Genomic DNA, 21,360 nt, shown 5'->3' on the forward strand with positions numbered 1-21,360 from the left:
GTATTAGTGGATATGATTGCTACTCGTGAGAATGTGTTCATCTCTCTGCGTACACCGCGCAGTGCAGCGTAAGAGGGAAGAAAATCGCGCGAAAGAAAAAATGCGTTTGTACATGGAACTGAAACTGAGACACGCGCGAATTTGCAAAGTAATTCCAATCTAGAGAGCGAATGGGAGAATCGATTAGGAGTAGTCGACACTGTAGATTGCATGCTTCCGATACAATCGCTTTGACATCGTGTCGAATATGTACTCTACTACACGTGTATCGCCTAAGGGTGAGTGAAATGTCTTGCGTAATCGGTCGTACTTTCTTCCTATGATGCTTATAATAAACGTTTGTGAAAGAAAGTTCCTGAATCGATGAGGTAATCCATCTCACTCCCCCAACGAGTTATCTCAGAATGCTCTTCGTAGTTATGTAAACTCTTTAATTTCTAAAATCGATTTATAGTCCCGTGGCTTTCACGGACTTGCTTTGATGGTTCGACAACGCGACTGGCACTGCGGCATAAGTAAACTCAGTTCTTCGAAAAACTATAAATCACGCCGCTCTTTCCCATGCATTTCTCATCTATTTGTTCAGCTTTTGCTCCGCCAGCTTTACGATCTCGAATTAAGTTTCTCAGGAAATTTCACACAAAGGAGACCCAGTGACCCTATCCGTGTTGCGTTTAGTTGACTACTAAATTCTTCAAATTCGCTTCAGGCAAGTAACTGGCACGGCCGACACTTGGATCAGGGTTAATGCGCTTATCTACCGATCGCTGGTAACAAATTCGATCCGTGGGACATCGGATCTTTCAGATCTGATCGGATGAAGAAAGATACCGGGAATCGAGCAGGAACGTTGGACAGAATACAGAAATCAGCGTGATTCGATGATCGATAGGATTGGTAGATTGCTAGCCATTGGAATTAGCTGAAGCAGGGGTGCGGCTCGCGCAAAAAACGGGGCAATCGTGAGCCAGGGTCTCGATAATAGGATACCACGAACGTTCGAGACAATGTATACCTGGGCACGGAAAGACTAGAATGCTTTCTAAACGGATCGAGTCACCGAACACACCGATACGCTTTGAGAAGACCCAGCCCTTTGGCGCGCTATCCGCGCATTCATCTATCTTGCTGCTCGTGTTATGCCAGAGGTGAGGTTCATCGGCGAAACGCTTCATCGAGAACTGCACTCCAACAGTGGGCGCTGTCGCCAAAAAAGGATTGTGCATGAGAAGACGGGATCCTAGTCAAGTAATAAGCGATCTAATGTTGCATCGTTCTCCAAGACACCTGATCTTCCCGGTAAAACCCGAATATGGTGCTACTGCGTGATACTTTGTAAGAGGAACAAAAGATTTTTAACCTTTCCCTTATTGTTGCGCTTGTACCTTTTTTTTAGGGAAAGGGTTGACCTTATTGTCATTCTGTTTTGTCTAGTGAGAATATCGGAACCTTTGTCTCGTTGAAACATCCATCAACATCTATCTATTTGAGATTTCAATGTACACTGCGCAACAGAAATATCACTGTTTGTTCATCTGGAGAGGTTGCAGTTTAATGGATTAAGAAACGTACAAGTTTGATAGATTGGCTAATTGCAGTTATGCACACAGCGTGGTATATGCATGTGTAAAGAGAAACAATTTCGTGCCCCAGTGGCACGATGCTATTCCCGTAATCAGAATAATCAGACGACAATTCCAATCAACTTTCTCCTCGGTACGAATTCTAAGAGAATAAGACACGAACGCGAATTGCGGAAGCGGCTCACACGTCGTTATTGAATAATGATCTCGAATAGGAGGGATTGCACGCATAATGCCTCCCTCCTATCGACTCCTGAGCCTTGCTTTGTTACAATCTCGCTATATAGATGATGATACCATTTCGAAAGAGCCACGCCACAGAGGTCGACGGAGGAAGGAAATATTTGCGGTTTAGATAGTTCTGGTACCTTCTGACGCAACCACGTGGGTGGTATAGCGATGATAACAGGGAAGATGACAAAGTAGATGAACACACGTTCGCCGCGTCCGAACTATTTTCTCGCAATTCTATGCAGCAGCCTGACGCAATTGACGGATGATTCTTGCGTATTGGAATTCTTAAAATACGTGCTAGTACTTTCATCCGGGATACCGAGTGCATCATCGTGATGATAATCGTTTCGCGTTCGCTGCAACATATAAAATTTAAACATTTCTCCATCTGCCTAACTGCCTCCAGGCTACGACCAAGACGAACGATGTAATTGACCAGAATGAGGATAGTAAAAGGAACGAGAGAACAAAGGGACGTTGGTAAAGCCATCTTTTGTTATAGAACGCCACGGATGAAATCCTGTTCCATGGAATTTGAAAACGTATCGCGATCATTCGATCCGGGATCTTTCTCGATCGCGATCGATGTGATCGAGACTGGTCGAGAAGATGCCGTTTTCTCGATTTAAGAGGGTCGGTCGTCTCCGGAGTGAGCGAGTGAATGGGTGCCCACGGTAGCGCTCTGAGCCTTCTCTCCGTGAGCTGGCTCACGGCTACGGGGAAAGAAAATATAGTTCAGGCCGGTTGCATAATGGAGCGGAGGCGCATCACATTGGTTCGACTCAATGCGAGCTACTTTGAGAATCTGCGGTAACAGCGAACGTCTCTTCTTCCAGCGTCAACGTTGACCTTTGAAGTTGAAGATATAGCGGAACGGTTGTAACACCGATATTCTCTGAAGGTAGGGGTGCAGTCATGTAACGAAGCTGAAAACCATTAGCCCCAAGCCATAGAGCTAGATGATCCAATTTCTAGTCTGGTAGTTTGTATATCGACACCCGGACTCACGACCTGTTCGCCTTGGAAGCTAAGGAATATAAGAGCAAGCCCTTCGAACCACTAGCTCAGAACGATGCGCGACTGTGTCGTCGAAGCATCTGAACCTACTGTAAATTTTGGTTCTATCGGTTAGTATCATGCTTCTTACATGGCAAGTTTAGGATCTGAGTCTGACTTGCGGTTGTATTGAGTCTGAAATATCAGATATAATTGTTTTTATGTTTTTAACAAATGAAACAAAATGAATGTTATTATTTTAGTTAGCCGAGTATATCAGTGTGCATCTTTGTAAATCGAAAATAACAATTCTGTCGTGACATACCATTTGGTAGATTTCACTAGTGAGGAAGACATGCTAATTAAAGTTGACGTTAGATCTAATTAATACTGATATAGGTGATTAGGATACTCGAGTAACATACGTGTTTAATTTGAGAGGAATGTTAATTAGATCTAAGTAAGTTATTGCGAGACTCGTCGCAGCATCTGTTTTAATTGTTAGTTACTTATATCTGCTTATACATACATGTATGTATATCTTCAATTCTGTACTTATTAGTCATAGACTTTTGCCATTCCTACAACTCGTTTTGTTCGCATGAAATAGTTTTCACTTTAGTTGAGTAACTTTTAGATTTATTATTGGTTACTAAAATTGATTCCTGGAACATTATAACATGCTATATCTTTAATAGTAATATTTAAAAAGAAAAATATTACACGTAGTTTAATATTAGCTGTAATACTCTATCCAGTAATTGTTTAATTATTTTATACCTTTTTCTCTTGAAAGAAATACTTTTTCTTCTAAATTTAAATATCAGTAATCACATACACAAACATATTGATTGGTAGCGAGATGTTGGTAACATTCAAGTGAAGATGATTTCAAGCACAAAACTGCCATCTATACGTAGCGTTTCAAACTACTTCAAAGTTCTCGACACACTTTTAAACGATTTGAATTATTTCCAACAGTTCCAAGAGACGCGAAAGTACTGGTCCGTACTCTATAGAATGAAAGAACCGTTATATTCGGCTTTCGGTGAAGTGTTCAGTTGATGAAATTCGAAGATTCTGTAATTATACACAATTCGATCGAGAATGGCGGAGGATCAGGAACAGGGACATCCGAACAATGTTTTCTTATTTCGACTAGCTATTTTAAACAGTTTTAAACGCATCGCAGAATCAGTGAGGTAAGTAAATTATTTTAGATAACAAAGATATAACTTTAATCAATTTAGACACATAGACAGGTAATATTTGTTACGATTTATATAGAATATATTATTTACAATATATTTATGAAAGGATCTAATGTTTAGAGGTTATGCAGTCTTTCATAGCTTGGGGTTCGCGGTTCTTTTATACATATACATATGTAGACGCATGCGTCTCCAATTAATATTCAAACAAATCTCTACTGTATTTATCAATATCTCTTTCTAGAGTTTTTTATAATTATAAGTTATACATGTTCGCAATATTTTTTCAATAACATTGCATAACATGTACATTGGTTATTGTATAAATAACTCAACTGTGATAATACAGATATTCAAACAATGTTAGCGTGAAAGGATATTTAAGCTTGTGAATATATTCTTAAAAATGAAGCTAAGAAATAAATGTCGTAAGAAATAAATATCATAAGAAATAAATGACATGTTCTGATAAATAATATTTATGTATTAAGCTAAAATAAATGAAGCACGGAATATTTATGGTATAAAACCGGGCTAGGCCAGATTGTCATTGAATTTCAGGTTATGTTTTTCTCATATACGTTTGTACGATAACAGTACTGCCAACGTAAGTGTGTCAAGTACGAACCGCGGTCAAGAATGCTTCTTTAATTAAGAAAGCCAAAGGGAACACATAATCAGCGAGAGCAGATCAGGACGTTGTTGTATATAATACGTTTTAGAGAGCTTGATGTTTCGTTTATCAGCGGTAGAAGGAGTGAAGAGGTGGTGGAGGGAAAGGGGGGATCGTCAATGACCCAAACGAGCGATGGTGTTACTCGATGTCATTGGCCCCTCTGGACGTCGCATGTTAATTTGTCGGTGTTCACGTGGCCCAACAATTGTCCATTGCTGTTTGACGGTTCTATGAACGAGACGGGTCGATTTTCGAAATTGGTTTCCTTCGGTTCTCGCTTCCTAGAATCTACCGCTCTTTGAAACCCAACACACCAGTTGACCTTCGAAGAATTCCACGAAGTGTTCGAGGAAACAAAGGGTCCCTGGTCCCTCCCTGATGTGGTCACCATCGTTCGGCTCTATCATTCGTACAGTACGTGTCGTGGGGATCGTACGGGTACCTCTGCCTGTCCGTTATTTTCACGTTGGAATGAATCAGTGACGAACGTGCTCTCTGTACAATTACATTCTTCGTCGTTTTAGTTTATTTCTATCGTTTATATAATTTTTTTTAACGATTGCGTAATTCTCTCTTTACGATATAAAAAGTTACGATAACATTTTTTCTCGATGACCTCATAGAAGCGAAGAGAAGATCAATCGTGATGAAATCGAGATTCAACGATGGAGGAACATGCCACGAAGCGTATTCAATTAGGTCAGGACTAATGCAAATATGTAGTATTGACATCAAATTGCACCCGTCCCGGCCTGATTGAGTGCGCGTAAATCAGCGGAAGAATCGAAGGTGTAGTTTTTATGTTAGTAATTTCCTGTGATTTTCATAGAAAATGTAATTTACAATATATTTAAAATATATGTTACGTCATTCTAAAAATCATATCTTAATTGTAAATTTCTCTGAAGATTAGTTTATAGATGTATTGGATTTTTCTTAAAATTACATTGTATTAAATGTTAATAAAGATAAACCATGCAGTTTTTGCATTTTCATAATTGTGTGAAAAAGATTTCTCATTAATCATCACATTAATACATGAAAAAATTCCGGAAATTGTGCAACGATTACGGGTCGGTATTGTATGCTTCGACTATAATACTATAAAACTGGATTGGCTCGTCCGAATACTGGTTCTCCCCCATTCAATCGCTCGAGCCTTTGTGGACGGTAAACAAAGAAAAATTTGATCCCAGCGATAGTAGAACCTCTACATACATGCAACGATCATTGAACGTACTCATTCACGTTTATTTAGCCAGGTGTTGGCATAAAAGGAATATTACTCGCCCGAGTTGTTGTACATGCAACGCGTGTTCATATTTTATTTGCTATATTCCGATCTCACGTTAATTAAATCAATCACGAAATAAAATGCGAAAATATGAACAAAATGTATTGTCGGTTACGTTACATATAGTTAGTATTACATAGTTTCTATGTGTGTGTAACTACAATTATGTTAACTGAGTCTAACAAAGAGTCATTAACATTCATAAGAAAATGTAATAAAGTTAAACAAAATAAAATTTGCATTCTCTTTCAACTGGATTTTCATGAAAATATTTAAATCGTTTAAAAATCTTTTAGCGAGGATGCTTTCGTGGATGCTCTTACGATTCTTACAATTCTCAAGACAAAGCCGAGTATGGGGCAAAAATTGCATAAAGCAATGTGCTCGGAGCTTCTCGATAAAATGAATGGCGATTTAGAAGATATATTAAACGAAGGATCCTTGCAGGAAGGATTGGAAAAAGTTGCGAAATTATCGGACGCAAATTCTTCCGTGACCGAAGGTACTTGGTAAGCTAGGATTCTTAGCGATATCTGACCAGTAATTCATTATTAATGATTAATCATTAATATGTTTTGTTTTAGGAGACCACCGGGTAATGTATCCTTACATTTACGTTCACTAGATGCGCAGAAAATTAATGAAGAAAGCGCATTGTTGGAAAAACAAGTAAACGAGATGGAAGAAGAAAACGCAATTCTAATGAAAAGAATTGCAGAAAAGAGATCAAATATAGTGACCATGAATGATGGCATGATACAATCTTTAAATAAGTCAGTAAATGTGATAGATTCATTAAGAAAAAGAAGGGAATGGTTAGAAAAATGTTTCGTACTACTGGAGCATTAATGATAATTAAATAGTATTACAAATATTACACAGAGGATATTGTGAGATATGAACAATGAAGAATGTATATGTATATTTTATAACTTGTACAGAATTTATTTTAATTAGAATTTTTTTGTTTGGTAAGTCTGGGATCAGTTAGGATCATATTTACTCTATCATTTAAATCTGGCGTTATCTGAAATTTTTTCAATTTTCGTATTAGCGCCATATTTTTCTTCTGTAAATAAAAATATATATGAAAATTCGATCGAACATATTGATATAATATATGTATATAAAGGATACCTCTTGAATTTTAATCATTTTTTTCACTGCCATTATTTTTTTAGTATTTTCGTCTGCTGCTTTGTTTAATTCTTCTAATTCTCTTCTCAAATTATCTCTCTGCAATGTTAATGAATCAATTTTCTGTTGAATAGTTTCATTGTTTGTCTTCTCGATGCATTTTAAATAATTACAATGAACTTCCTTTAATTCTTCCTCTAAGTCATTGTATCTTCTCTTCACATTTTCCAATACATATGTCCCCTTATCTTTTAATTGATTCACATTATATATTTCTATCTCGGTAGTTGCACATTCTTTTTGGCATTCTAGTAATTCTGATTCAACATCGCCTATCTCCTTGTACATTCGGTATAATTGATCTGAAATCCAGCTTTCTTGAATTCCACAATGTTGCAATACCACTTACAAATATTACATTATTTATCAGTTTCGTAATTTGTCACATTAAAAGATATTACAAATTGAACAAAATAGAGACAGAAACATGAATTTGTATTACCGAATGATAATAATTGATCAATATTATGATTGTTACAGTCCATCTTTTCAGTAGTGTGTCTAGCAACTTATAGTTTGAACGGGTTTGCAATATGGCGGCGTGCCGCCAAAGCATTCCCGCGTAAACCAATGCTATATCTTGATTGGTTGAAACGGTCCAATAGAAAACGTCCTTGTTGCTGGCAACTTATCGAAACGCTCGACAGATGGCGAGAGCATTAGCTCAGTCTTCGCTACGCACCCGCTGTTCGCCATTGTATCGTGATTGCTGTTAAGTTTCGTGTTTGTGAGTGAGAATTCATCCGGTTTATCGAATTCTGGAGTTCTTCTACGCATTGGGTAAGTCGGAAATCTTATGATGGTGTAATGCTATTTCATTCGTGCTATAATTTTCATATGCTTTTCACGATTATGCGAGCAAAGCGTGATTCGTCTTCGAGGGACGACGTATACATTTTTTTGGGGGTTAGTTTCTGACCCTCGCGCGTCAGCCCTCTTCCGTACGCGTGGTCAAGTCGTAGGATAATCGTTCAAACCTTATTCGAATTCGCAATTTATAACAATTTCACGAAGAAAACCATTTAGAGTATTAATTAAACCATTGAGGTTATATATAGAATATGATAACGAATTCGATGTGTTTCAATGATAATCCTATGCCGTAGAATTTTTAGACGCTTTGAATCGACAGCTAAGTCAATAATTTCGGCCATACGACCAGGCGTGTAACATGTCGTTAGAATTTTGTATCTTACAGAAATGTAAACGCGCGGATATTATGCGGTGTTTGTATACCGGTTTTTAGTCGATTAGTTTTTCTATATTTCAGCGTCATATAATGACAACTCAACTGGATGAAACGAAGCAACTGAGCATCAATATTTCTACGAACGTTATCTCGCTTGATAAGAATACAAACTTTGCGTATCGTACTTGCTACTTTGCGCAATACATGTAGCGCTATATTACAACGCCTAAACGGATACACGTATTTTTTAATAATATTATTTTCAAATGATTTGCGATTATTTATCGTGTAATTTGAAACTGGAAGCATAATTTTATAGTATTCGTATCAACGATTTTTTGTTATCTAACTCGTTACTCAACGCAGGGCGTAGTAATATACGGAAAAAAATATTCCATAACGAATGACACAATTGCTTTTTGCGTATCACGTGTTTACTTGCATAATACTTTGCGGAAATATTTTGCGTTATCGTTAGGTAATATGCGAATCGTGATTTTACGAACGCAATAATGGTTCGAAGTACAAGTGAACGATCGATTTATTGTGTAAAACTTTGGTATGCGGAATTAAAATCGCTTTTACGTTGTTTTTGCGACGAAACATACTCCCTCTGTGAACCAGGAACGATGTTATCCGGCGAGAGCGGGGATTAACGTTTTTGTGTATGACAAATGTGGCTCTCTTAAGTTGTAATGACACGATTAGCGTTTCGATTTAATCGAGAATCTGTTAGATGAAAATTTATTGGATCGATGTTGAATCGCGCTTATACGGAGCTATATTCGAGAAATATTTATGCGACGATATATGTACTGCTGGACTCTAAAAGTAGATGGCGCCATGCTAAATCAAAATTAACAGCAAGTAAGGGCTGCTTAATATACACACTTTATTCATTTTTACGAGTATTTCATATTATTCGCGCTTCCACTACGTAAACAGTTTGTATTAGAATTTTATTGCCGATAAGGTTTGAAAATTTCTAGATATTAATTGCAAAGGCAAAGCTCTTCCTTATCGATTATGATACTCTGATACACGATGCGTGATTAATACAAGCTTTGTTTCATCAAATGAAAAATTATTTTCATTTCTATTAGTCGCGTCATCGATTAATCAGTGCAGTATCACTTCATTTATCAATTATATTACCTTAATCATTTTTTAATCATCAAAGAATTATATCGAGTTATACAATAAAAATATTTGATAATTTAAGTTAAGAACGAGCTCAACATTAACTTCTATATTTGAGTTATCTGAATTGAATTTCATCTATTAATAAGGTTCATAAAACAATTATCAGGGATTCGATGCAGCCAATTTCCTTAATACTACCAGCTCGTTATCGAACAATCCCACGTGCATTCACGATTTCCTTGCCCTTCACTGGCGTATCTTCTGATCGTTCCACCGTGAACTTCGGCTTTAATGCCTATTATTTTCTTACGACGCTAACCGCTTCTGACAGTTGTTTGCCAGGTTCCGCAATTAATTTGCCGATTACATTGTCGAGTATTCGATCGTACTATTATATTCGATTCATGCGCACGCGTGCCTTTGTAGTTTGCTAGTTAATTCAGATCCATCAATTGTGACGCTTTTGGATAGAAAATTTCCTTGAATGAGACAAATTCGATCTTTCACAAATTGTATAAGTCTTTAAGGTATTGATAATACACAAATTCAAAGAAACTCTAAGGTTTAGAGAACAACTCTGCTGTGCTTCATTAATTAGTTAAACAGGTGACCCCTTAGCTAGAAACTTTAACGATCCCGATACTAATAGAAGCCGAATTAGTCCTAGTTAGATCGATTTTATCCTTTTGAATCTAAATATGATGTAATTTATTCGTAACAAAAATAAAACGATACCGTCAAAAATGTAAGATATATAAATAAAGAAATTGTTATATTCAAGGAATGGAGAATCTAAGTATATACCAGGGTTATCCTGTCACCGTTCGATGTCGATGATCTATTCCCAAAATCTCGGACAATCCCTCTATCTATAAACGACCCTCATAACGCTCCGCTGATCTACTTTTTCCTTCAACCCTTCCATCCTCCTACTCCGTCGTCTTCACTTTCTCCTCTTCTTCTGTTCTCTTCTCGTTTTCTCATTCCACTCGAACACTTTCTTCGAGTCACGAATGGTAACGGTGTTTGTACCCTTCCTGTGTTCCACTATATATATATAGCGAGGCATCGTTCATAATTCGAGAATCGAGCGCGATATCGAACGTTCCATGGGAAATTGCCAGGAAGGTTCCAAGGGAAACGCGACCTCCTGATTGGCCGGTGCGTGGTGGGAGTGCAGGAGCAAGCTAGTTTGGGCTAGGTCAAGCAGAGTTAGGTCGCGTTCAGGTAGGGACATCCTTTGCGAACGGGTGGTGGACGGTTGGGGGTGAATTTCTACCGGTGGGGTTCGACACAATGGCACAACAAACCGTTGCCCTGGTAACTGGTCGTTCGAGGTTGCCATCACAAAACTTTCCAACTTGTGACTGCAAACATTAATGCTGGCACACGCGTTATCGAGAGAGAAAACCGACGAGGCGCGGAGGTGGCCGCGTGAGTTCACACGCACGCCCATCGTCACGCGAGCACGCGTGCTCGCGACACGCACCGCGGTGTGTCCCCGCGCGGAAAACAATGAGAAAGGGAGAAGAGGATGCCCGTGGTCAACCCCCGTGCACCACCCTGTTTCATTATTTTCGGTGGTTCCCGCCCTCTTACTTTTTAATGCGCACCTATTTGGTAACCCTATGGTGTAATCGTGGTGTAAATTACCTTATGCGCGGCGAATCGTGTAGGGTCTGTTCTTCTCGGGGGTTCCGTTTCGTTGTTTCGGATGATTGAGATGTTGTAGCAATCCTTTGTATATTTCTGTCGAATTCGAATCGGGATAGCCGAATTGTTTAATTTGAAGATTTCTATTTTTAAATATTCTCGCAATGTCTTTACGTCTGCTATCTTACTCTGTTTTTCGCCAAACTGTTCTCGTTATTGATCTCGTCGAAAACGCAGTCACTACGTCATCCGGCACACTGATGTAATTACAGACGAACTGGCCGAGCCTTTTGTCCATTGTGATTAATCGTTCGAGTACTTTTGCATCTTCATTATCGTACCGCCATAGATTCAAAGACCATCAATTTGAATAGTCGTACACACGCGCCAATTCGGGGCAATTAATTTTATCGTCGATGAAATTCGTATTCGGATTCGGTGTAAATCGATGAGAATTTATCCGCGAAAGATAGGCCCTGCGCTTCCGATTAATTTGATCCGACGTTGGAGACACGAATCGAAGTAATCGCGTGAACACGGGTCGATAGCGTGGTCTCGCGAATTAATTGTTTCGATTAATCGGATAAAAGAGCATAATTGCATAAAACTCGAGCTACTTTGACCTCGATACGATTTTTACCCGATCTGTTATCGCGATACTGGTTTTGTATTTTCCAACGCGATTCGTTCCTTTTTAACCGCGAAACTTGGTCTGGATATCGGCTATGGATGACAAAATGGTTCGATGGAAATTATAAAAGATTCGCCGCCGAATCAAACCATTGATCGATTGACAAAATTGAACGATACAAACGCGTAAAGCTCTTTCTTTTTTCTGACCGATATACGTAGTAAATTTTTTGGATTTAAGATTTATCGCGACGTTCGGTAACGGTGCTCCAGGGTGAGATAAAATAAATTATTCTCGCATTCTCTTTCTATTTTTTTGTTGTTCGTTACAAAGGCACCATCGAGCAATTTATTTCTTTGTTTGCTTTTTTTCGTGACCACGTTTAAATGAAATATTTCAATTCGCCCGTGGCTGTGCATACAGTGTATGCGGTTGCCTGTGTCGATTAATGTCACTTCGATATCACTATACATTTTCAACGTTACAACGTTACAAAGGAGTCTAAAGTACACTCGTATATTTCCTGTTAGTTCAGATTCGAATCTATTTTTCGAAACGCCAATTTTTAACCATTTTTATATCCTTTCGAAACTTCCCTCAAACGACTTTCGATCTAAATTAACTTTCTGCCTCGTACTTGTCGTTCGTAAAAATTTCCAGACTTTGTATCTGTTGTAAAATATTCAACAATTTTTTTTTTATGAATTCTTTGATGTTTTCCATCTTTCACGTTCGATCAGTCTATGGCGATGATCTTCGCGAAATAATAAGACCAACGAGAGAAGAAGATTGAAATTCCATTATTCGACAACGTAGTCGTCCGCTGGAAAAGAATTTTTCTGTACAGTCGAAGCTCGTGCGAGGATACGCGAACGACTCGTTCGCAAAAATATGTCATCGATTCGCTGACTTTCGTGGCGTTCCAGTTAGCCACGTGGTTCGAGGAAAACACTTGACCAGGTGAAGTGAAACTCGCGCGCGCGTTAAACCGCGTAAATGACACACATCCGCGCTCTAATGGGAAATATCCAGCTGGATGTTTTATACTGATAAGGCATCGAAACGATTAGTCGTCTGTCTGTTTCGTTCCTTCTCTTTAAAAATTTCAGCTCGTCTCCGTAAAATAATCGGCGCAAATTAAAATTTTTGAATTATAGAGATATATTAAATGATCTCATATTAAATGATTCTTACAGATGTTTTACATTATGGAAATGATCGACCCTCATAAATCATTTGCGTTATAAAAATTATTGGTCTAGAAATCTTTATCTAGAAATATCAATTAAAGACATTTTGTTAAATTCGATTAATCATTCGATTCAGTCATTGTTGTTTCGCGCTGTAATTTTTAGTACTTGCCAATTTTTCGTCGCTGTATCGCTGATGTTTCAATAAATATTTCAATTTTCATGGCGTTTTTGGCGTGTCACAAAAGCGTGCAAGAGTTTTACGGTCAGCTGCTTAGTCGAATTGCGTTGAGCTGAATCGAATTGTATCTCATCGATCCGCGGACAGCCAATTTGTTTGGCGAGAATTCATGCCGATCGTTGTTTTGTAACCGGCTAAAAGCAATTGAGAGAGGATAAAAGCTCTGAACATTACGATTGTGCGAGTACATACGTGTATGTGTATTTTTTTCAATATAGTATGATGGTAGAAATGGCAAGCGCGTTATGTAACCGGATGTTCCTACGGAATTACGTTATTCAAAGCTTTGTCTATCGACTTAGTGAAACGAAATCTGGATACGATTCAGACGATCGGAATTTTGTAACGTTCTTAACTAATTTTCATCGATTATGGAATTTTCGGAGAACCTGGTATAATTAGGAAATGTGTATCTCTTTTTAATTCCTCCTGCAGCCCTAGAATTTCTGTTTCAACGTTGTTGTCACTTCAATAAACGAAGAGGCTTTAAACAAATAGGTCGTAAAATTTTATAGATGACATTACGTATGTTAATAACGAATAACGAATTGAAATATGTTGTCCGCGATAGATGTGTGTTGCTGGGCCTCGTATTGCTGATTTTGCCCCTAATTTAGTTGCGTAGAAGAAAAATCGGAACTCCGGTTGCCGGGATTCGAACCCGGGTTCCGAACGTTCGTAACCTAAGGCGCTAATCACTGCGCTGCCATCGTCCGACACTAACTAGTATCGAGTGGTGGTATTTGGCTTGTCGAGTGCCGCCACATATAAACAATCTTTCAAAATAGAAAAGTACATACTATGGTTAGTGATTAGATTGAAAATTATTCAAATGATAACACGGGGTTAACTTGGTTCTTCCTAGTAAGCGAGAACGAAGTTCATTGCACTATTTGCGCGAAATTTTCTCGCCTTTCCTCTTCATCTTTCAATCAATACGTACGAAAAAAGAAACTCCATGTGTCACTGACAGAACTGGAAACTTCTCACGGGGAAAAAGTTGTTTTGGAGTCGCGCCAAAGGCAACAAATCATAGGTTCTATTTTTATATCCAGAGATCGCCTTGAAGAGAGAAAGAGGAAAAATGTAGATTTATTAAAGAAACTGGATGAGATCAAACGGTAGGAGAAATTCACGAATATGCGGTTAAAGCGTACCAACACATTGATTTTTTATAAGCTGTCCAGCAAAAATGTATTATCAAGTGCTACAGGTGCTTTTCGTTCCATTAACGATGCGCGTCCTCGATAGGATTTAAACTATTCAGTGGTACGGGTTGTGTAAAATGTTATTGCATCCTAGCAATTTTACCGAGATGTATTGCCGCTTAGAATGTCAATTGCAATTTAGTTTCGTAAGCCGACCGTGATAAAGACGACACGATTGTTCACTGGAGGATGGCGGAGACCCGATCGACTTCTGCTTTTTCTAAAGGAATTTTATTCCAAACACGCACATTAGTAACGCTACCGTGATTACCGAGTAAAAAGTTTGTATAAAAATCGCTCGACGCTATATTAAAATTTCAAACGTAATTCAACCAAGTATCCAAGTACTGGTCAAACGTCATTAACTGAACTAATTACGATACATGTTAGCGTAGAAAAATATTTCTCAGTACGTTCGAAAATACGTATATATCATTATTGCATGTTGCATTTCTACCTAAACGATTCAGATCTTAAAATCTCCTCGTTTGCTAACACAGTAAAACTTTTGGCTTCTGTTCACGATGCAATAATCTCTGTCTTCCTCTTGAGACGCGAACCTCGCACAGAAGGAACTTCCTCTTGTTTACTTAATTCCTCTCGCGCCCGTGAATATTTAATCGTAAGATCACTGTGGCTGCGTGATTGCCCAAGAAAATTGCGAAAGCGCATTCTTCGTGCGTCCCTCTGCCACGCGCAGTTTTCCTTTTCGACTGCTGGCCACCTCTTCCTTCGCTACTAGTAGTCCTTGGAGGCAGCCGTTGTGTACGTACTTTTACAACGATGGAATGCAGCGATTGCCAGCGGTGTCGCTGATCTAGGCCTGCCGCTCGCGAATGCCGTCGAATCGCATCCAGCGTGTACAGTTCGTCGCGATCACGCGGACTGAATCTCGTTGATACGTTCTCTCTTGCAAATTACGCGCAGCTCGTGCTGTGCATTCGGCGAGTTCCGTGCATTTCTCACCCATGGGAATCGTGACGCGTGGAAGGACAGAGGAGATCACATTTCAGAATATATTTTACAATGCATACTTTTGTTCTCCTGTGTGTCATTATTCGTAATAATCGGTTAGCATTGCACGACAGTTTCAGACTCATTGTCAGCTACAACGTGATACGAAGGTTTCAGGTTGTTAGCTTAGATTCTGGGAACTTATTTAAATTGTAAAAAAAGATATTGGAGAGATAGTATAAATAGAAACGTTTAGTGTAACGAGTTAAGTATCCTTCCTCCTCCCCCCTTTTTTATGACGGTTCAAACCCAATGTCAGACTTTGTATTTGAACAATGGAATTTTGTTATTCTCAAACACTGAGGTTCGAAAGCTGAAACAACAATTATCCTGTCCTGTCCATTCTTTAAATTAGTGTTACAGTTTTACACTTTTACAGTTTCATTTGTTTCGAATATACTTTGGTATATTCCAAGATAATACGATATCGAATTAATTGTTTGAGATTCTCTGGCGAAATTGGCTTTTTGCTAGATTTCCTGTTTACAAGATTCCGTTCCCTATTGCCGGTAGATTGTACGTCGTTAATTAATTTCCCTCCCAACAGTGTAATAAAGTTCCGTCATTGAACGCGTCGGTATTAGTACATGACTGAACTATGATTATTTTCCCGTCTGAAACATTGATTGTCGTACCATTCGATTGAACGTCATTGCTTCGATAAACTTTCCTAATCATCGACATAGTAGACAAATTGTTACGATTCTTTCGTAAAAATAAACATGTTATTTGAAGCAAGATATTCTTCGCGATTTCGACGGTAATTGATAATTTTGGCAATAGTCGATATACAAGAATTTCTCTAAGGTAGAAACAACGTCGAATCGTATAGCAGGTGTCGTGAATAGTGGTTTGTTCGATACTACAGATTTCGAATCCAATGTTTGTACGTGTTTTACCCTTCATGAGTAGTCCAATATGAGGTGGTATATGTTGTCCGTAATAGTTGTAGTTGCTGGGCCTCGTCCGGAGTAATTGTCGCTAGGGGCTGTAGTAGATGTCGCTGCTGGGGTACTGTTAATTTTCCCCCTAATTTAGCTGCGTAGAAGAAAAATCGAACTCCGGTGTCCGGGATTCGAACCCGGGTCCCGAACGTTCGCAACCTAAGGCGCTAATCACTGCGTTGCCATCGTCCGACACTAGTTAGTGTCGAGTGGTAGTATTTGGCTTGTCGAGTGCCGGCACAAATGTTTCATCAAGTGTCTACCGTTTTACAAGACACTCTCGGTACTCAGATTATTAATTTTCATGAATCATTATAAACTACGTACATACATGGAAAACAGGTTTCGCGTAATTTGCTTTATTTCTTCTAAGAAACTGATACGATTAAAATGTTATGACGATTTACTCGATTCAACTGGTCGACCTTTGTTGTCTGACGCGAGCAATTAAAACTAATTAGCGAACAGGTACGAAACTTTTTCGAGAAAAAAATGTAAGAAACAGCGAATCGGCTGAAACGCGCGAGGTTTTTCCTTCTCGACAAGCTCCAAGTTTCCGACGGTAATGACTGTCTGGGTATGTTTATCGAATCGATGAATGAGATGAAAAGGAACAGCTTTGAATGGCAAGCGTGCGTTTCACCATCTATATCCTGATCCTTGTCTCGTTGAGAACATAAATCGACCAAAAAGGAAACAAAATTCGTCCTCAGGAAATTTAAGATTCCACTCTCGGACTACGTACATTTGTTTTTATATAGACGATGTCTGAAGCGATATTATCGACGACACGTGACTTTCACATGGAAACGATTAATAAGTCTCTGACGATGGTACGCAGTCTCGTTTTCGTTCTCGTTTTCTTTCGTGCGTGTATTAAGAAGGACACGTGGGCAGGAGCACGCGGTTGAAAGCGAAAGCGAAAGTTTTGTTGCCACGAAAGCGAGAGGATCGCTCCTCCGTTGACAAGGTCGTGCAATGGCAGGTTCAAGGTCATCGGGGATGGAGAAACAATCGCGAAATGAGGACAGTTGCAGCTGCCCTCTCGCGCGCGGTACGTCGCAATTGCAAGCGTTTTGACGTTCGCCGCGGTATATTCCTGGCGATTGAGATTTCGAAATACCAGATACAACACTTTTACATGATGGAGTAACAATTCGTACAAAAAGGTCAGAAGTTTTTATAGAAAAAAAAGGAGTTAAAAAGATATTACAGCAAAATTCTTATACTACTACCATAATTGATAGATATATGTACTTGTTATATTCGTAGCATTACATTTATATTTCTTATAATTATTGGCTTGGCAGAAAAGTAAGTGTGTCGGCTCTTGATCTACTAAGAAAACCAGTTTCACATGGCTCGTACGTCACAGATAAGATCAATTTATGAGAATGATACTTTGTATTTATAAAACACTTGGCCCTCGTTTAAACTTAAAAGTCAGAGCGAGCAATTTCGACGGTTGAACATGAAAGCATATTTTAAGATTAAAAAGTCTATTTTTGGCTAATTATGCTCGTTTTCCTCTTTTTTCCCTCTTTTTTGAAGAATTTTTTTCTTGAACGTTTCACGGAATGTAAGAAATGTAACAAACCGAACCTTGAAGAAATGTAACACCTCCTTCACGAAGATGGTACGAAGAAACTTTTTCAAATCGCTGGTACAGTCATAGAAATACTGTAGCAAGTTCGTTCACTTTTATATCCACAAAGCTGACGGCACTGCTTTTAGAACGACGGAATGTGTACATTATTACGCATGACGTAAATTCCAAGCAGAATATGAGCAGAATTGCCAGCTCAAACGCCGTACACTCCCCTAATAAGGATATTGTGCGTTGTTACAATGCGACTCGATCCATTCGCTTCTCCTGCATTCCAACAATGTGCAATAGTCATGGATCTCACGTCATAGTTATGTGTATACACAATATGTAACGCGCGGTTAAAAGAGAGCGTACAATGCCTTTTATTAACAATATACTCTGTTCTCCGGCAATAATTTCGACAAGCCGGTCATTGAGATGCCAGGGAATCTTCGTGGCTTGAATGAAAGTATTTTGATTTAGAATGTAACTGGCATCGACCTTTCCCGTTGGTTCCCAACTGGTGGCAGATTCTCTTTCAAATGTTAATTCGGGATCATTATGCATGATCTTGGCACACTGACCATTTTAGATTCGTCGTGAATACGACGATGAGTCTCATTTTCATACTCGACATACCGGTAACTGTTTTTCTTTTCTCTTTTTCGAGCTCTTGAAGCGCAACTAGGAAAGATTTTTGCTGAAGTATTTTTGTTTTGGAATAGCTATATTTTAATTCGGAAGATTTCGATATTTTGAAATATTGATACTACGTATATTTAAGCTACGAGAGAGGATAGCATCCTGCAGGTATCTGTTGCATCGATCTGTCGATTTTTGGTAAAGATATTGGTCGAGTTTTGAAGTTACAGAGCGATAATGCGAGCATCCTAATTGGGTCATCTTCATAGTTAATTTACCAGCTAAGTATACAAGCTCCACTGGGGACTAGTTTATCCCTGGGTTTTTAGTTGTCTCGCGCGGGTAAGTAACTGACTGGCTCAAGAGTCCCTCTGCCGTGAGTTTTCAAATGAAAACTGCCCGGTGCTTGTTTAAATTTCTCTCTACGTTACACGCGATCGCCTCGACGACATGCGATTCTCAGTTTAAAACTCAAATATCTGATTTCCTTCTGAATCGGATGTTTCTTATTTAGGTATAGCCTGACAATCAAACGAGTTAAGAATAATGGATTTAAACAACAAAAATGCTTCATAGTACCTTTACAGATACTTTTTTTTAGCTAAGTATTAACTTCTAAAACTAAATTTTAGAGCTGGCTGTAGCAAATGGATAAAACGATCCTCGGTATTTCTATTAGGTTGTTGCATAAACTTGTGTTTTTATTATATCATCGAGCGGAGAAAACAGGACGAATATTTGCGATTATGGAATTAAATTACATTTTGTTAGAAATAAGCAAATAATCTTAAACGGTAGTGTAATAAAATTGTTTTTTGTTATTCTACCTTTGATAGAGTGTACAGATGTGTAGCATTGAAGAGCTAGATTTTTCCTTCTACCTGATTATATATTCGATCGGAGAAGTAGCTACGTTTTCCTATGTACAATTCGACGTATTGCGTAGATGCAGAATTCTCGAACTCGCGAAAAGATCCTCGATACATAGTTATCGTATACACCCTGGGATTTCCATTTAAATGCCAGAGTCAATCGACGGGAATGAGGCCACGGATTCACATGCGTGTTCTAGCCGGCTGATTTTAATTCCTTCTGCCCTTTTGCCTATCCCAGCTCCTGCACAATTATACCCGCTTTTTCTCTTTTGTTTCGCAATGAAACACATCATCCTATGTGTCGAATAATAAAGTATCGAGGTTGATTGACTCAGAAGGATATTCAGAAACATTCTGTTAAGGATCTCTTGAATTGTAAATGCAATGTTTCTAAATTGTCAGATACGATCCCCGTATTTGTTTAACGTCTTTTGCGAACAGAGAATTTTTACTGTCTTTTCGAGCAGACAATCGTCCCTAGATATTTTTACACGTTCAAGTTCTTACAAATGTATAAAATATATTTGCTGTAATTTTTCCCTCTGATCTTATTTCAACGAAATAATCGTTGATATTAGTTAGTATAAATAAAAGAATAATAATAATCGAAGGTAAGCGAAAGTTGATTCTGCGAAGACATCTCACATAAATGATTTTATATGTGTGTGTTAAATAGTAGAAGGATTGAAATATTTATGCATTTCTGTCCAAATTCTGAAAGTTTATGCAAATTTTATGAAGCAACGGTTGTTCCTTACGGTATATTCCTTGTCTCGTTTTAAATTTAGCGGAATATCTGATCGCAGCTCTACAGCAAGGGATAAAGAATTAACAGTGGAGAAACGTTTTTCAACCCTCATAAATCGTAACTTTTAATCGACATGCAGCGGGTGTTCAAATATTTACAAACGATAAACAGTAGCGTAGAACGAACGAGTGCATAAAATTCTACAGATTGATTTTACGCTACTCTTTTCGTATGTATAGAAAAAGAAAGACTAATAGTTACCCCTACGTGTTCTCAGAATTTAGGTCGGTTGTGCAGCGAGTGTCTTTTAAGCCTTTCCGTGCCACTTTTGGATCGTCGATCTCACTTGAACGCCCAGCGGCGCATCCGACCAGAAGTATCCTGACTTTGCAATAATTCCACCATCCTCGGGCTCTTCGTGTTATCGATCTGACCACGAAGAACGTCTCCTCGCTTACTCTCGTGCATAAACTTTAATTCTTTCCGTCACATTGGCCTGCTTTTGGGGAAAATGTTCTTTCCCTTTCGTCGATCGACTTCATTCTCATCGATACTTTCGTTGTTTTCTGATATTTTCAGGCGAGTAGTGTTCCTCGTATCAACTATCGATTAAATCAAAGGTGCGAACATTCGAGCTGGACGTAAAGATGGCTCGTAAATCGGTCGGTAAGCCTGATTCAAGGCTCCTCTTTCTATCATCGAGATCGTGACTCGTTCGTCCGGTTCGAGTAATCCTTTTGGCCCGTGGCGAACATTCATTTATCGTCTTGTTATATATCGTCGATCACCCTGACCCTGGGGTATCCGACAACCTCGGGAAATTTTTCTCTTTTCATATAGTTATCGACCGATTCGAAGGTTTAGTCCATCGTACAAACTGTCCAGGTTCGAAATAAATTTAATATTCTTTCGAGCACTTATTAAACCAATCCAATCCGGCCAATATAAATATCCGGTGAATCGATAACTTGTATATACAACAGTTAATATATCTCCGTTCAAATGTCACATCGTTTCCCGTTTCATCAAAATTTCTTCCTCTCGATAGACCCTTCGTTCGTTTGTTCACGTAATTCGAAGTTTCCGGTGTTTCCGGTTGGCAT

At 38.6% G+C, this 21,360-nt stretch overlaps 3 protein-coding genes across 8 annotated transcripts in view; 2 read left to right on the plus strand and 1 right to left on the minus strand.

The window, feature by feature from the left end:
* Window positions 1–351: 351 nt before the first annotated feature.
* LOC126920117 (uncharacterized) lies at window positions 352–7,130 on the plus strand. The gene is made up of 4 exons (XM_050730077.1): window positions 352–2,944; window positions 3,795–4,015; window positions 6,291–6,503; window positions 6,579–7,130. The coding sequence occupies exons 2-4, from the start codon at window positions 3,921–3,923 to the stop codon at window positions 6,841–6,843; spliced, it is 573 nt and encodes a 190-aa protein (XP_050586034.1). The 5' UTR covers window positions 352–2,944; window positions 3,795–3,920; the 3' UTR covers window positions 6,844–7,130.
* Window positions 6,944–7,731, minus strand: LOC126920118 (uncharacterized). Its single transcript, XM_050730078.1, has 3 exons — window positions 7,634–7,731; window positions 7,132–7,493; window positions 6,944–7,063 (listed from the first exon to the last, which is right to left on the minus strand). The coding sequence occupies exons 1-3, from the start codon at window positions 7,674–7,676 to the stop codon at window positions 6,944–6,946; spliced, it is 525 nt and encodes a 174-aa protein (XP_050586035.1). The 5' UTR covers window positions 7,677–7,731.
* A 107-nt stretch (window positions 7,732–7,838) lies between these two features.
* The window catches only part of LOC126920111 (heterogeneous nuclear ribonucleoprotein K), a 91,372-nt gene continuing 77,850 nt past the window's right edge, over window positions 7,839–21,360 (plus strand). For 4 of the 6 annotated variants that reach the window (XM_050730058.1, XM_050730070.1, XM_050730065.1 and 1 more), the window contains exon 1: window positions 7,848–7,971. The gene's annotated coding sequence lies outside the window, so the exon portion shown is untranslated. Of the gene's footprint in view, window positions 7,972–21,360 lie in introns of all 6 variants that reach the window. The other 2 variants (XM_050730059.1, XM_050730066.1) reach the window with 1 other exon arrangement.

Source organism: Bombus affinis, chromosome 9, assembly GCF_024516045.1.
Source record: "Bombus affinis isolate iyBomAffi1 chromosome 9, iyBomAffi1.2, whole genome shotgun sequence".
Classification (NCBI taxonomy): Eukaryota; Metazoa; Arthropoda; class Insecta; order Hymenoptera; family Apidae; genus Bombus; species Bombus affinis.